The sequence below is a fragment of the Anomalospiza imberbis genome, chromosome 4 (assembly GCF_031753505.1).
Source record: "Anomalospiza imberbis isolate Cuckoo-Finch-1a 21T00152 chromosome 4, ASM3175350v1, whole genome shotgun sequence".
NCBI classification, from domain to species: Eukaryota; Metazoa; Chordata; class Aves; order Passeriformes; family Viduidae; genus Anomalospiza; species Anomalospiza imberbis.
Genome location: NC_089684.1, coordinates 73,067,959 through 73,085,285, shown reverse-complemented (window position 1 = coordinate 73,085,285; position 17,327 = coordinate 73,067,959). Strand labels below are relative to the sequence as shown.

Here is a 17,327-nt window from a genome sequence, read left to right as displayed (position 1 = left end):
TCCATAGCAGTGGGTGGAATGAGATGGTTGTGAAGGTCCCATGCAACCCAAACCACTCTATGGTTCTTTGTTTAGGAGGTTCTGATGAGTTGGGAGGAAGTATTCATTGTATCTGCTTCAGACCTTTATTTGAGTGAGGGAGTTTAATTCCTAAGCTGCTAAGGTACTCAAAACTGAGGGCTAAGCTGCTCCATAGAACCATTCAGAGCAATGAAATTGAGAGGCCACCACTTACTATTAACTTTATTAGGAGCCCAGTTGTCTGAAGTGGTTAAGAGCAAAAGTTGGATGGTCCAAGTGGCTACTCCTTTTAATTTGTGTCGGTAATAGGAATACGGCTGCTGACAGTTTGCAATTACATATAATTAAAAAACATTTCACAAGAGCATTATTGCAGACAAACCAGCCTCAGCAATCCCAGCATGGCCAGCTTAACCCTCATAACTTCTGTTTTTAAAATATATTGTGACTCATTTTTATCAGAAGCAAAGTGCTTCTCGGGAGTCCTCAATAATGTTACCAAAGCTGCTCCTCCAGCCTATAATTACTACTGAGAAGCTTCCTAGGGAACCACCACTTTGTGGATTTTGAAGTGAGATCTTTCTTGCTGGAAAGACAGAAATGTTCCTCCCTATTCCATAGCAAGGCATAGGTTGGAGTTCTGTTCCTGCCTGTGAGTGTTTATACCCTGCTGTCAGGGCATGGTGGTAAACAGAAAAGAGATAATCATGCTGATTAAACCAGCTGAAATATGCAGCCCTGTGTTCCTTAGTGTTCTCATTTCCTTTCTGCACTGTTCCTGATTTTTCTTGGCTGGTGTCTGTGCTCTGTTCTTATCCCAGGGGAGTCCTTTTATTTTTCCCAGGAGTGTGAATGAGGCAGATGCGACCATGGATCCTGAGGACCATGTGATTGTGGAGATGAGGGCTGTTTGCTAACAGTTGTTGGCTGTTGCAAAGAGACTCTTCCTTTTTGTTTGTGGTCTGAACCTTTATTGATTGACAATTTCTTTCTGCTCTCCAGCTGTCAGGCTATTCAAGTAGAAGCAATCTCCTATGACTCCATGGGCTGCTCAGTTCTGAAGTCATAGGAACTCTTTGTACCTTTACTTTAAGCAGGACATTATCCTTGAGTTCAACCTGCTGCTCTTTTCCAAAGGCCTAGAGTAGATTGTTGTACCTATCAAAAAATAGTCATTTGCAGAATAACTCCCTAAAGACTCCCCCTCCTGTGGGAAGGAAGGACTATGGCAAGCTGACATTTTAAAAATTTATTTGATTAGGATTAACACGGACTTCATCTGAATTCAAGGGTGATGCTGTTGGGGAGATCCTAGACACTTGTGTCTGTCCTTTCAACAGCTCCAGCTGTGGGTGGGAACAAGCACTGCTGATACACATTAGTTTTCCATTTGTTTCAGGTCTAAGCACAATGGTAGTGGTGTTTGCACCCTCCTGGAGCTGGGCGTAAATTAAATATCTGCTGTGCTTTCTCTGTAATTGTATTTAGGTGTATCTTTTTTATATTGTTCATGAAACAAAGGGTATCTTGCCATGCTGAAAACCTGGACCTGCCCCAGCCATGTGTGCTGGCCCCCAGAGCCCCCCAGGCCTGGGCTGATCCCAAAGGAAAGGTGGGAATTGTGTCCCTGTGCCCCTCAGGTGAGAGCCCACCTGCAGAGCTGCCCCAGCCCTGGGGCCAGCAGCAGGAGGACGTGGAGCTGCTGGAGAGAGCCCAGAGGAGGCCCTGGAGCTGCTCCAGGGCTTGAGCCAGCCTGGGAGAGCTGGGAATGTTCCCCTGGAGAAGGGAAGGCTCCAGGCAGAGCTCAGAGCCCCTGGCAGGGCCTGGAGGGGCTCCAGGAGAGCTGGAGAGGGACATTTGGCTTGTTTGAGCAGTGGCTGAGGCCCCTTGGTTTGTTCAGCCTGGAGAAGAGGAAACAGAGGCGAAACCTCATCACAGCCTGCAACTTCCTTCTGAGGCAGAGAAGGGGCAGACGCTGATCTCTGTGTGACCAGGGACAGGACCCAAGGGAATGGCTTGAAGTTGTGTCAGGGAGGCTTAGTTTAGATCTCAGGGAAGGCTCTTCCCCCAGAGGATGGTCAGACGCTGCCCAGGCTCCCCAGGGAATGGTCCCAGGGCTGCCAGAGCTCCAGGAGCATTTGGGCAATGCGCTCAGGCACAGGGTGGGATTTTTGGGGTGTCCTGTGCAGAGCCAGCAGTTGGACTCGATGATCCTTGTCAGTCCCTTCCAACTCAACATATTCTCTTATCTGTTCTGCACAACAGGACACAGTTGTCTGACCATAAAGAAATTTTTGCTTAATACTAGGGGAGCTGCATAAAAAAACAAAAGAAAAAACAAAACAAAACAAAAAACCACCCTGGACCACAGCATGTTTAATGCACTTCAAGTGCATTACACCAAGTGACTTAGTTACTCCGAGTGACTCAGTTTTAGTCTTGTCTAGACCAGAGCTTCACACCAGAGGAGTGTGTTGAAGGGATTTTGCCCTGTGTGTTGAGTGGCTAATTACATTTTTTTTTTCTTTACAGGCCAAACACAATCCTCAGGCTTCGATTCAATCACTTTGCCACAGAGTGCAGCTGGGACCACTTGTATGTGTATGATGGAGACTCAATTTATGCTCCCTTACTGGCAGCTTTTAGGTGAGTTCCCCTTGGTGAAACTCTTAACTGTAGCCTGTGGTATTTTCTTAACTCAGAGCCTGACTTACATTTGGCTTCTGACACTGTAAATATGATCCAGTAGTCCAAATGTATAACACTGCAAGTGCAGCACATATAGCCAGTGTCCTTTTGTGCACTGTTTGTCAGCATAAACAATTAAGGAGTTGTTCTTAGCTTTTACAATGAACAAGTCATGTCACTGCACTCTAGCATTAAGTATTATCTTTTCATTTTCAAATCCTGATTCTTTGAGAGACAAAATAATTATTGTCATTTGTCTGGACTGGAGATGATTTGGTGTGCAGGCTCCTTTGAGAGGAGAAAACTGCCCCATTTATGGGTTTGGACATGATTTATGACTTAAACTTGTAGTGTGTTAATACAGACAGAAGGGTAAAAGCCAGCTAATGTTGTAGACATGGAGGCCTTATAGAATTATGTCTATCTCTTATGTACCTTAAACTTCACATTTTTTAGTTACTTGGAACATGTTCAGGAACAGCAGTGGTGGATCAGCCTTGTAAAAACATAGAATCACAGGATGGTTTGGCTTGGGAGGGATCTTAAAGCCCACCCAGTGCCACCCCTGTCCATGGCAGGGACACCTTCCACTGTCCCAGGTGCTCCCAGCCCCAGTGTCCAGCCTGGCCTTGGGCACTGCCAGGGATCCAGGGGCAGCCCCAGCTGCTCTGGGCACCCTGTGCCAGGGCCTCACTGCTGTCACAAGGAAGGATTCCTTCCCCATATCCTGTCTCTCCTGCCCTCTGGCAGTGGGAAGCCATTCCCTGCGTCTCCATCCCATGGCAAATGTCCCTCTCCAGTTCCTGATGTGTAAAAGTTCCCCTTCTGCCAATAGATTATTGGTATTTGGCTCATTCATGTGATGAGACATCAGTGTGGCTGCTGGTGAGCAATCCACATTTCATCCTGAGACCTAAACATAACTTGTGCTTTTCTGTGTTTCAGTCTTGCAGTGACACCACCACCTTATGCTTTTTATTCTTTAAACTGAAATTAGGAAAATAATCCCAAGTTATCTACGGAAAAAACTAATGGTTCCCCTGGGACTCTGCTTGTTCCAAGTGGCTGCGTAACTATTTCCAGAATTAACCTTCTGTTGGGCTTCCTCTCATTTGTGAAATGAAGGTCTAAAAATACTTTGTGTTTGCTCTAGAAAATCTTTATAATGTCTGCGAGAGAAGATCTGCAGAGGGACAAAAGTTGATAAAAATTTAAACCACCACATGTGGTTTTTTGGTCTTCAGCTGCAAATGTAGAGTTGTTTTGGAGTGAAAGAATGTCTCCTGTAAAGCTTAAGACTAACGTGAGGTCAAAACAGGACACCTCATTTTAAGAAGGAGCAAGCTTTCTCTTCTAAAAACCTCCAAAAACGTGGCATTGCCACCTGGAAGTGCTCTCCTGGTATCGTGCTCTGATTGATGTGCAGGAAGAGGAGGAAATGTCATCTTGACCCAATGTAATTTTGTTCTAATCAAGATATTTTTTAATACACTGATGAAAAGGTGAAATGATGATTTGTGCCTGCCATTTTTTGTGTGTTTTCCAAAAATTAATCGGCTTTTAAAATTGAAGTTATAAGTAGTTCACAGCATTAACAGCTATGGTTCAGACTGGGAAATCTGTAAATCAGGAAGCCTGGGCCTGAGGACAAGCAAACGTGAACTTAGTACAATAATGTTTTTGAGGTAGGAAGAAAACACCAATTTTTAAAAATTGCTTCTTTAGATGGCATTTGAATTTAACTTCATTAGCAGTGAGCTGTGGTGTTCAGTAATCCAAGTTCAGGAAATGGCAAATGCTTCTCATTTTGGTGAAGTACCAGAAAGCATCTGTTGAAAAACACCTTTCTCTAATGCAAAATAAATGCCTTGGAATTTTTTAAGAGCAGTGTTCATATTTTCTCAATTTACTCAGGGTATGTTAAATTTATTGTTACCATAACCATATATCCTTGTTCATTATTTTTGCACTCTGCCGGGAGATTTGCAAGACTGAGCTTTGTACAATTGGGCCCTGTAAGCTTTCAGAGTTTGTTGATAAACACTAGAAATTCCTTTCTCTCTTAACTCAGTTTTTGTTCCCTCCCTGACTTTTTACAGCAGTTCCCTGAACTTTCACTTCCTTCACTGCTCTCATTTTGTTTTCTTGACCATTTGATGCTCATTTATATTTGTTCACAAGATGATATTTTGAAATATGATGATATTGAGGATATATTGAAATATATATATATATATGCACACATATACATATATATATAAAATCTTGTATATATGTATAAGATGATCTTGGGAATCCTCAGCACTGGACTGTAGGGAAGCTTTAAATTTGTTTTATCAGTTTTTAACGGCAATAAATATTTGCTTAATGCCAACATTTACACAGTTCAAGTATGTGCATAGACTAAACTCATTGTATTTTCAGAGCCCCTAGAGCTGTCTGGTCCTGCACATTAAGCTTTTTTTTATTAAACAGTGTTAAAAATATCTTTGCTGGTTTATATTTGTGACCACAGGCACAATGAGACTGTGTAAATGTGCTGCTTCAAAAATGCAGTAAAAGAACATGGAAACAAATGCAGCATGTTTGTCAGCACTGATGAAGAAATCTGAATTAGACAAACTGCACTCAGCATCTGTGAACTTTGTTGGTTTTGTTAACTTTATTCTGCATTAAACATTTACCAGAGCTGGTTTTGCACCTTTATTTCATTTTGCTCTGGTTGGCAGTGGGGGCTTTCCTGGTGAAACCCAGTTGTTGTTCTGCAGGACGTCTGGCAGTGGCCCAGCAGCTGCTGTGGTTGCTCTCAGGTGCCAGATGGAGGATCATGTGAGCCCGTGTTCCCTCGGGAGCAGCTCACCAGCCTTGCGGTACTTGTTGGCCAATATGGCACTTGAGCACTCAGACTTGGGTGTAGGGCTGAGTTGGGTTGGAAGGGTCTGATGCCTCTCTCAAAGCAGGACGACCATCAGAGCCCTTTGACCAGTCAAGGTGTGAATTTTTCTTTAGGATGGAGATCTCATTGATCATCTGGGTCAGCGGTCCAGAGATTGGTGTTAAAATAATGATAAAAAATGAATCAAACACTAATGTCTAGCCACAATCTCTTGCTGCAGCTGGTGTGTGTTGCCTCCTGTCCTTTTCTTGTGAACCTCTGGTATTCCCTTCTCTATAATGTCTCCTGAGGTAGCTGAGGTCAAAAATTAGGTTTCACCCTTCTTCAGCGGTCTCTTCTTGAAGTTAAAGAAACCTCACTCCTTCTACCTCTCCTCGTACAGAGATCAGTGGTTGACCCTCCTCTATTTTTTCCCTCTATTCCCTAAATTCTTTGCCAGAAATTGTAACTGACCTTGCTGCCATGGGATTGTGTATCTGTCTCAGGGGCTTCCAACAGCAGAAGGACCTGGAGCTGCCAGAGCAAGTCCAGAGGAGGCCACAGAGATGCTCCAAGGGCTGGAGCTTCCCTGCCACTGAGGAGGCAGCCTGGGAGAGCTGGGAATGTTCCCCTAGGGAAGGGAAGGCTCCAGGCAGAGCTCAGAGCCCCGTGCAGGGCCTGGAGGGGCTCCAGGAGAGCTGGAGAGGGACTGGGGGCAAGGAACAGAGGGACAGGACCCAGGGAATGGCTCCCACTGCCAGAGGGCAGGGATGGATGGAGTGTTGGGCAGGAATTGTTCCCTGGCAGGGTGGGCAGGCCCTGGCACAGGTGCCCAGAGCAGCTGGGGCTGCCCCTGCATCCCTGGCAGTGCCCAAGGCCAGGATGGACACTGGGGCTGGGAGCACCTGGGACAGTGGGAGGTGTCCCTGCCATGGCAGGGGTGAAATGGGATGATCCTTAAGGTCCCTTCCAGTTTAAACTGTTCCATGATTCTTCGATAACAACAGTCATGTAAGAACTGAGGATGTTTTTGGGCAAAGCCCCTGATCTGGAGGCTTCTGCAGACAGGCTTCCCTGTGGTGGTGCTGCAGCAGCTGGGTCTGCCTGTACTGCACCAAGGGGAGAAGATTTCAAGGAAGACTGTAATTTGAGGGGCTGCCAGCTCTGTAGTGAATCTATTGTCTAGGGTTTTTTTAGTACGTGTTGTTGCAATGGCTTTATTTCCTTAAAAGTCCATGTTTGGGAGTCATCTTGCTTCATTTAAGGCAATACATTTGAGATGTCTCCTTATATTCTCTTCCCTCCTTTTTTATTTTTTGCTGATGTTTTATTTTTAGTCTTCTGTAACTTCTATTTTTAGTTTGTTTAGTTTTACTTTTGTAGTTCTGAGTATGAATGAGGTGCATGGACTGGTGTTTACTAACAGAAATATTGCCATTTTGTGTATGTGTGTGTTCAGATGGATCAAAGTATTGTAAAATTAGGACAATTTGTTTGCATTGGATTTTGATGGATTGCAAAGCTGATTTTTCAGTATCATCTTTATTCTTTTGCTCCTCCGTGAGCTCTACTCTGTATTTTCACCCTTTCCTTTTGTGACTCCCAATTTTGCCCTTTTTCTGCTTAGTAGAGCTTCTCATGCTTTGATCTCTAACAGGTTGTGTCCCTGGAGGAAATGAGGAATATGCCTGTACCATGATACTCACATAGCAAATCCAGGAAAAATAATAGAGGAGGTGCCCTTTGTTTTGAATTATTCTGATTTTTCAATGCTCTAGGGGAAGGAACAGGGCAGTGTGTGCAGGGCAGTGGAGAAGTTGGGTCTCCTGGATTGTGGACTTGCAGTACTTGAAGTGAGCCTCCCTGATGAGTTTGAGAGACTTTTTGGACAAGAGGATGGAGTGACAGGACAAGGAGGAATGGCTTCCTGCTATCAGAGAGTAGGTCTAGATGGGATACTGGGCAGGAATTGTTCCCTGGGAGGTGTCCAAGGTCAGGTTGGACACTGGGGCTTGGAGCACCCTGGGATAGTGGAAGGTACCCCTGCCCATGGCAGCAGGTGGAACAGGATGATCTTTAAAGTTTCTTCCAACTCAGGCTATTCTATGGCCTGATACTCTTTTACTTTCTACCATTGACTTCAGCCTACAGGAAATAGATGTTACTTCAGTCCAAAGCAGAGGTTTGCCTTTCCCTGGGTGCCACTGGGCAGCTGAGCTGAGTAGGAGTGTTTATTTGCTTTGGAGTAGAGATGGTTGCAAAATGTTTTGAAACCTTATGAAAGGAAATAAAAGCAGTGTGTTGTGAAATATGCTAATCTTGGCCAGAGTTGAGTTGCTCAGAGATTCTGGATCGTAATTTAAAGGAAGTTTTACATAATCTTTTATCATTCTGATTCTGCCTATTGGATTCTTTTTCATGGTAGATGTAAATTCTGATGTGCTTCTGTTTATTCTATATGATGCTGGGAGCAGGTTGATTCATTGACTGTTTTTGAGGTTTAACCTTTCAGGCATCTGATTGTTCCCACTGTGTTGTGTTCTCTTCATGGCTTTCTCTGTAAGAAATTAAAATGCCCCATCCCTGGAAATGTTCAAGGCCAGGTTGGATGGGACTTGGAGCAACCTGGTCTGGTGGAAGGTGTCCCTGCCCATGGCAGGGGCTTGGACTAGATGACCTTTAAGGTCCCTTCCAACCCAGACAATTCTGTGATTAAGTTTCCTTAAAGCGTTTTAAATTTGTGTAGGTGGGATAACATCCTCTTTAGTTATTTACACATGAATCACCAGAAAAAGATGGAAACAGGGAGTATCTGGGATGTAAGCATTGTTATGGAGGTACCTATGTTTTGGTCAAAAAAGTCCCAAATTTGAGATTTCTATGAGAAAATAAAGAATTGTCTAGTGATAGTCCTTTTATTAGGAAATATTATTGAGGGGAGTTTTTGTCTTACCTTCCACCTATTTTGCCCTGTAATATCAGTGATAAGTGCTGAAGGAGAAACCAGAACAAAGCAATTTTTTTCTTGTCCCTGAGCTGCAGTTTGCCTCACCCAAATTATTTTCAAATGTTTGTTTTCCTGTGGTGAAGATGTACTGTCCTACAGTGTCCATTACAAAGGAATATTATGAACCAAACAAGAAGTTTGTTAGGCTTTTTGTTCTTTGGTTTTGTGGGAGATGGTCTTTTGGGAGAGATAAACTTCAGAAGTCTGAAACGTTGAGATTGAAACAAGGCACCTCTTCCAGAGAGGTGAAAGGGTAATTAATTTTGCTGTTTAATCCCATATCATTGAGAAGTGAATGAGCAGCGGGGGAAATCTGGCTTTCTCATAAGGAAATATTTCTTAAAATGTCTATCAGCAGATGTGCTGGAGTTGCTTAGCCAAAACATGGGATCAGGTTCCAGTAATTTTTGTGGTGTGTTGGTAAAATGAAGGATATCTTTTTGTCCACCATAAGATTTGTTGTGCAGAAAGGGCTGTTGTGCAGTTTTCAGTGTGATCCTGCTGTAGGTAGATTGTTCATCTGCTGGTTTTGGTGCAAATACCCCCAAATCTGTATCAAAAAGGATTGCTGGGTGTCTGTTCTGTTCTTGGAGCACACCACTGTATTGTATCATGGGGACAGAAAAGTTCAGGTCACAAAAAAGTGCTTCCCAGGTGGTATTAGTGGGTGCTGTGGATAGCTGGGAGTGATTTCCTTGAGCAGATAAAGTCATTTACTCTGTCCTTGGAAATTGTCTTCAGCTGCATTTGCTTTCTATTCTAAATAGATGTAAAAGAGGAAAAGTGGAAATTCTTCTCATCATTGCTTTTTGCTTGCTGGTGGCCTTGGGCACCGGGGAGTGGCCGGGCACGGGGCGAGGCCGGGCTGCTTCCCTTGGCTTCCTGCCCCACACGCTCTGCTCTGCCACTCGAGTCCCTGCTTGTCACAAAGCTTTGCCTGGGAAAATGGGAGTGAGGCTGGGGAAAGGTGGATCTGTACAGGAAAATAGCAGCTGGCTGTGAACAGGGGGTGGTAGACAATGTGCTGTACATGGAAAAAGGCTTTTTAAAACATCAATTCAATAGACTTTGAATTTGTGCCCACTTTGATGCCTTTTGTATAAGGGAGGAATCAACTTTTACTTTTTTTGGTTTTGTCAGGCTTCTGTTAATTGAAAAATAAACATTCCCTCTCGGATGCAAAGTCTTTAGTGCAATAGGTAAATAGTTAATAGTTACTTTTTTCAAAGCTCATCTTAGTTTGTCGGTTTACTACAATTATTTTGACAAACCATTATATAAATCTGTAGTGTGTCTGGAATACTGTAGATAGTCTTGCCTGCCATCTTTGCTTCACTCTGCCAGTCCTGGAAAACTAAAAGGCTGGAGGATCTCAGAGAATCTGGAAGGGTGAGAGAAACAGCCAAAGGCATCCAGAAGTGTGAAGCAAAGAATGAGGTGGGAGTTGAGAATGTGACAGGCTGCTATGATAGAAAAGACAACAAACATGGATGTGATCAGTCAAGTGGAGCTTATAAAAGAAGGGATGATGAGAAGATGTGGGGCAGTTGAAATGCCAGAGGGATAAGATGGCATCCAGAGGGACCTGGGCATGCCCAAGGACTGGCACTGTAGGAACCTCATGAGATTCAACAAGGTCAAGTGCAAGGTTCTGCATTAGATTGGAGCAATCCTGAGTATGAGAACTGGCTGGGGGATGGAGGGATTGAGAGCAGCCCTGGGGAGGAGGACTTGGTGATGCTGGTGGGTAAGAAACTGGACATTCCCTGGCCTTGTGAGCTGGGAGCCAGAACATCCCCATGCCCTGGGCTGATCTCAGCTTGGGCAGCAGGGGAGGGCACCTGTGCCCCCTCAGGTGAGAGCCCACCTGCAGAGCTGCCCCACCCTGGGGCCAACAGCAGGAGGACGTGGAGCTGCTGGAGAGAGCCCAGAGGAGGCCCCGGAGCTGCTCCAGGGCTGGAGCCAGCCTGGGAGAGCTGGGAATGTTCCCCTGGAGAAGGGAAGGCTCCAGGCAGAGCTCAGAGCCCCTTGCAGGGCCTGGAGGGGCTCCAGGAGAGCTGGAGAGGGACTGGGGAGAGAGGGACAGGACCCAGGGAATAGCTTCCACTGCCAGAGGCCAGGGCTGGATGGGATCTTGGGAATTAGGAATTGTTCCCTGGCAGGGTGGGCAGGCCCTGGCACAGGGTGCCCAGAGCAGCTGGGCAGTGCCCAAGGCCAGAATCCCTGGCAGTGCCCGAGGCCAGAATGGACAGTGGGGCTTGGAGCAGCCAGGGACAGTGGGAGGTGTCCCTGCCATGGCAGGGGCTGGAGGGAGAGGAGTCTCTGGTTTAAGCCTCTAATGCAAGCCAGTCTGTGATTCCATGGCTGACTGTATTTCTCATAGAAAAGGAACCCAAGAGGCAGCAAGTCAAAAATGAGTAGAATAATCCTTTTTCTGCTGTTGTGGAGTTAGATTGTTAACCTCGCTACTGCAGATTTTTCAGGTGAAAAGGATATAAATGATTAAGAAATTAATTGAATAGAAGCATGGATAAATGGTTTATTTAACTGTGCTGGCTTGGGTGCATTCTCCAGGTCTAAGCATCTGAACCGGGTGTCTGGAAGGTGGATTACACATCACACAATGCTCTGTGCTTGCTTGGTTTGTCACAGCCTTTCCCAGTCATTTTTGTAGCCCACAGTCAGGAGGAGATCTGGGCTCAGCAGACCTTTAGTTTAACTTGGTAATACCGATTTTATTCTTTTGGGACACATTAATTTCCGTTTCCAAACGTGCCCCCTTATTTTAGGAATGCAACCTGCTTAATTCTTTGCGGAGTTACAAGGGAGGGAAAGGTTTTTGATACGGATAACTAACATTCTAGACAGCTTCAAGTTAAATACTTCCAACATACATTTATTTATGATTCCACAAATTCATTATATTTCAAATAATGGAAAGACGTTGAGTTTCAATTATATTATTGGAATTCAATTATTTTATTGAAAGTACGGGTGCATTTACTCTTGTTGCTTTGCTCCCTTTTATTTAATTTCTAATAATGTTCTTTTACTTTTCCAGTGGTCTTATTGTTCCTGAGAAAGACAGCAATGAAACAGTACCTGAAGTTGTAGCTACTTCTGGATATGCTCTTCTACATTTCTTCAGTGATGCTGCCTATAATCTCACAGGGTTTAACATCACCTATAAGTAAGTGGCACCACTCCACAGTGATGCTGCAGGTTGAGCAAAAGGAGTTTTCCCTTTTCTTACTTTTGTCTTGAAATAAGCAATTGCCATTGAAGTGTGTAATTATGAGCAGACAACTGAAATTAGATTTTTATCTTTATTACATCCTTGCAACAGCTAATAAGTGGCATGTGCTCAATGTTGCAGCTTGTCAGTTTTAAGTGTGGACGAATGTTTGCTCCAAAAGACATCTTATTATTTATTTTATGTTATTAGATCAATTTGATTCTATCTAATCAACAAGAATTGATATGTTTTGTGCACGTCTGTGCTCCTGAGTGCTCTGCAGTGATACTTTAGCACAAACACACTTTTCCATCAGCCACACATTTCACTTAAGACACTGGGCTGTACGTGCTCTTGAGGGTCCTCATCCTTGGGATTTGCTTTCTTATTCAATCCCTGGATTTAATCCCTTCATCTGGCTTCTTTTTATTCTGGACTGGTTTTATATTCTTTCATTCATATTCTAAACAGATGGGTGCTTTCTGTTCACTGACATGTATGTAGTCCTCATTGATGAGCTTTTTAAAAGTAATTCTGGTATGCTCCCTAATTCATCAACTGCTTTTAGAAAGCAGTAAATGTGGACATAGGTAAATGTGTGGACATAGTCACAGAGATGGAAGGTTTTGCTTCTGTAGGGATCATGAGCTTTGGATTTTTTTTGCTCCTACAGATGCAAGTTATGTTTGTGCCACATTGGGAGATTTAATTTGGGAGTAACCTGCAGATGGTCTCACCTCTTTCAGAAAAAGTAGCTGGAAAAACTTCAGTCATAACTGACTTCTTGCAAAAATTGACTTTCTCTTAAAATGAGGAGCTTAGTTTTTGAATATCAAGTCTGAGTGCTTTCATCCTTAGTAAGAGCACAAATATGTGCTTTATAACCCACATAATAGTGATTTTTTTAAAAATAGAGGGCATCCCTTGAAAGCTCCAGAAGAAGATGAGGAGCCTATGCAAAGTTACTGGGATCAGAGGAGCTGAAGAGGCAGTGTTTTCCAAGTCTGGCTGATTGCATAAACCAGGACTCCACCTACTGTTAGCTGTTGGATTTGCACCATTGCCATAAAATACTGTCTTCAAGAACAATATTCTTTTAATTCTTTGTTTTCTTCATAATTTCAAACAATATTCAAGTGCTGTTTTGTGTTACGGTTCTTAGGTTTCCTCATAACATTTTTCCAGGAAGCAGATGGAATGGTACATAACAGTCTTCATAGTTACTACTGAGTGTAGGGAGTAGTTCACTCAACACTTGTGAAATTATGTCTTGGAGCTGGTGACAGTGAGAATATGGGTACTGATTCTCATCTGTGAATTATTCTGGTTGATACACCAGCAAAAAATGGAGTCTGGAAATTATTATGATCTCAAAATTTGGACCTTTACCAAGGTTGTATCTGGTTTTGCCTCAGCTACATTGCAGATATTATAAAATCAGAAATTATTCAAACCAGACGTGTCTTTGGCTTGGGTTTAATCTCCAGTTGTTCTCTTGGTAAACAGATCCCAGAATAGCACCTAATTGTGAGCAGTTAAGTATAAATTGCACAGACACCACAAGCAGCCTTATACTCTGATTGAAGTCCTCACTTACTGTTTTAAGGCAAGTAGTTTGCCATACAAATGGCTAAAATGAATATTGATAATTTTCTCAGAAGAGCTGCTAGTTTAACTTGTGCAGTGAGGCAGTTTTTTAGGAATAGGGCACAAATCTCTACAGGTGCATCACACCAGGTAGCAGATGACTCTCTCTTGGTTTGTAACGATTTGTATTCACTTTGTTCATCATCACTCTTGCCTTTGTTAATAATTCTTGGGAATCTCTTTCCTTTCTGACGAGCTGCTTTGTGCTCTGTCCCCAGCTTCAATGTGTGTCCCAATAACTGCTCTGGCCAAGGGGAGTGCAGGCTCAACAGCAGCACCATGGCCCCGCAGTGCGAGTGCGCCGAGCGCTGGAAGGGAGAGGCGTGTGACATTCCCTACTGCCCGGGGAACTGCGGGGCTCCTGAGAGGGGCCACTGCAGCCTCAACGGCTCCAAAGCGTGTGTGTGCTCCGCAGGCTGGCAAGGTGAGTCTCCTGCTGGATACACAGAGCTTTGGGGATGCATTTTCTATGTATGGAGCTGGCAGTTTAACCGGGAGTACGTGGGAATACTCTGCCTGACAAGTATTAGCATTTTGACTAGGAACAGAGTATCTGCTTTTTAAATTCAAAAGATCACACTTCATTTGGAAGGATGGATATGCTGGAGAGAAGGACACAGAGAAGCTCCAAGGGCTGGAGCCTCTCAGCTCTGGAGATAGTTTGGGACAGCTGGGGGTCTGGAGAAGAAAAAGCACCAGGGAGACTTCAGAGCTACTTCCAGTGCCCAAAGGGCCGCCATGAGGGCTGGACAAGGGCCTGGAATGCCAGGACAAAGGGGAATGGCTTTAAATTGAAACTGGGCTGGTTTAGATTAGATACAAGGAAGAAGTTTTTTACCATGAGCGTGATGACACCCTGGCACAGGGTGCCTAGAGCAGATGTGGCTGCCCCTGGATCACAGAATCACAAGGCTGGAAGAGACCTTCAAGATCAAGTCCAACCTCTTCCCTAAACACCTCAACTAAACCCTGGCACCCAGTGCCACATCCAGGCTTTGTTAAACACACCCAGGGATGGGGACTCCACCACCTCCCCGGGCAGCCATTCCAGAACTTTATCACCTTTCTGTAAAGAACTTTTTCCTAATTCCCAGCCTCTATTTCCCTTGGTGCAGCTCGAGGCTGTGCCCTCTGGTTCTGTCAGTTCCTGGAGACAGAGCCCAGCCCCAGCTGGCCACAGCCACCTTTCAGGAGCTCTGGAGAGTGCTGAGGTCACCCCCGAGTCTCCTTCTCTCCCGGCTGAGCACCCCCAGCTCCCCCAGCCGTTCCTCACAGGGTTTGTGTTCCCAGCCCCTCTCCAGCCTCGTTGTCCCCTCTGGATGAGCTCAAACATCTCAAAGTCCTTCCCAAACTGAGGGCACAGCACTGGGCACAGCCCTCGAGGTGTGGCCTCACACTGGCCGTGTCCAAGGCCAGGTTGGACACTGGGGCTTGGAGCACTCAGGGATAGTGGAAGGTGTCCCTGCTATGGCAGGGGGGTGGAAAGGGGATCTTTTCAACCCATCCCAGTGTGTGATTCTGCTTTTAAAAGCAACTTTGTCACCATCCAAAGTGGGACTAACCTGTGGTGTACAGGCATCCCTTCAAGCCTCATTCCTATGCACCTGAAGCAAATTTGAGCCTGGTTGCCATAGTTGACCTGTTTGAACATGTGAAATACCTGGTTCTCGTGTCCAGCTGAGCTGATCCACCACATCCAACTTGGCAGTGATCTGGCCTGAACATACATGTTTCCTTTGCACAGACCTACTGACATGTAAGAATTAGTCTCATATTAAATGCAATGAACTACAGCACTAGCAGGAGAGTGACCTCTAGCTGAAATACAGGCTTTGGAAAAAACCCGTTTTTAAACTTTCTTTTCCCAGGTCCTGGCTGTTCAATTCGTCTTCCTGCAAACCAGTCGTTTTGGACCCGGGAAGAATACACTCTTCCAAAACTTGCTAGAGCATCTCACAAAGCCGTCATCCATGACAATAAAATGTGGATTGTTGGAGGCTATGTCTTCAATCATTCTGACTCTCAGAAGGTTTTGGCGTGAGTAAAAACCCAGATAACAAAAACTAAAAATAGGAACTTAGATTTGGGAGTTATTTTTAGGAAATGCCATCGGACGTGCTTTGCTTTGGTCTTTGCTTCATCTCCAAGGGAAAACAACCATAATAAAAACTCAGGCTCACGTTTGAGATGGGGGATGCTAATTTTGGAAAAGAACAGCGTGAGGTTCTTGATGTTCAGTGAGCTTTTGATTCATCTGTGTCTGACAGCATTTAACTATTCTCTGTATATTTCTGGGCCAGCTCCTAAATTACATCTAGCCTCATATTCAAAGAGGGTTATTTTGCTACAGTGTTTTTAGCCCTTCCCTATGTTGTGTCTGTGTGACTTGAGTTTTTGGCTCCTTAATTAACACCTACTGATTGCTCTGGATGGTTATCCACAGTGGATGGGACACCAAACAGGGAATGGCATTAGGATGAGGGCATTTATGCAAATGTTTGAGGAGATTTAACAGTCACTAAAATATAAAGTAATAATCATGTGCTTCATGGAAATACTCCATTTAAAAAAAACCCCAGCTTTTGTATTGTTTTAGTGCAGATCTAGGCAGAAGCTGGATTTTTTTCCAGAGATACTCACATACCTCACTTTGATGGACCCAAGTGAGAGCTGTGTATTCTGCAGTCACATCCCGAAGTAATAGTTCTTATAGGGGAAGAGGAGCTGAAAACACACATTTAAATGTAGAACGGTTGCTAGTTGCACCCACAATTTACTCCTCCAAAGTCGCACCTTGTTTTTTAACAGGATACCCTATGGCTTTGTTGAATGCTTTCTCAGAAATGATTTTATCTCACAAGGTCCTAAGCCTGGCAAATATAGTGCCTTGTTTTAAATGAAAAGCCACAAGCCATTTTCAGGCCAGAGGGTTTATGTTAATTTAAACATGAATGGCAAAGATATAATTAAAAAGTGTTTTTTAAGCACTGGCAGAGTTTTTTTAATCAAGTAATTGGAAATCACCTAAGTTTACTGTAAGGTTTTCCTACTTTTTTGAGGGAGAAGTGGTGTAGGTTGTCACAGCTTAGTAGGCAATGCACTAGCTCTTGGGTTTATATGGAAAAGAAAACAGGGCAAAGGACATCAATATATGGATGTTGAGTAACAGAGCAGGCTCAACTGGTTTTTTTTAACCCATAAGAAGTTTGTTTGAACTTTGTGCATGCTGAAATCATGACAGGATTTATTATTTCAGTATTATATAATATAATAATAATATAATAATATAATAACAATCTATTATTATATAATATAATAATTATATCTAACTAATAAGTAAATAATTCAGTAAATAATTGTATATAAATAATACACTATATTGGTAAATAATTTCCGCCAAATCTTAGAAGGGACAAGCAATCATATTCTCAGATTTAATACCTATTCCTTGGAAAGTAATTCAGTTTTAATTATACAGGTATGATCTCATTTCTGAAGAGTGGCTTCCACTGAACAGCTCTGTGAACTCAGTAGAGATGAGATATGGTCATTCCTTGGCATTGCACAAGGTAAGTTCAGTGTTCCAGACTCACTTCCCAGCTGATTTCCCCTTCTTCTCTCCTGCTTCCCACTCCTTGTCCCAGATCAGCCTTGCTTTGAGAGAAGTGTTCCTCATTCAGGGGCTTGTCCGTGCTTAGCCCAGGCTGCACCCTTGTGCTCCAGGGAATCCTTGGGTGGCTGTCCTAGGAAGTCTGTGGTGTCTCTGCCTGTGTGCTCCTTTGCCCTTTTTCCAGAGATTTTGAGGATGACATTTGAGGCCAGTGAGTCCATTATTTCCTTCTTGCTGTCTGTGC

At 43.9% G+C, this 17,327-nt stretch overlaps 1 protein-coding gene across 3 annotated transcripts in view; it reads left to right on the top strand.

The window, feature by feature from the left end:
* The window catches only part of ATRN (attractin), a 146,653-nt gene that overhangs the window by 36,541 nt on the left and 92,785 nt on the right, over positions 1–17,327 (top strand). For all 3 annotated transcript variants that reach the window (XM_068189187.1, XM_068189188.1, XM_068189189.1), the window contains exons 3-7: positions 2,554–2,667; positions 11,653–11,781; positions 13,692–13,897; positions 15,342–15,510; positions 16,952–17,042. In XM_068189187.1, coding sequence (XP_068045288.1) covers positions 2,554–2,667; positions 11,653–11,781; positions 13,692–13,897; positions 15,342–15,510; positions 16,952–17,042 — 709 coding nt within the window. The remainder of the gene's footprint in view (positions 1–2,553; positions 2,668–11,652; positions 11,782–13,691; positions 13,898–15,341; positions 15,511–16,951; positions 17,043–17,327) is intronic.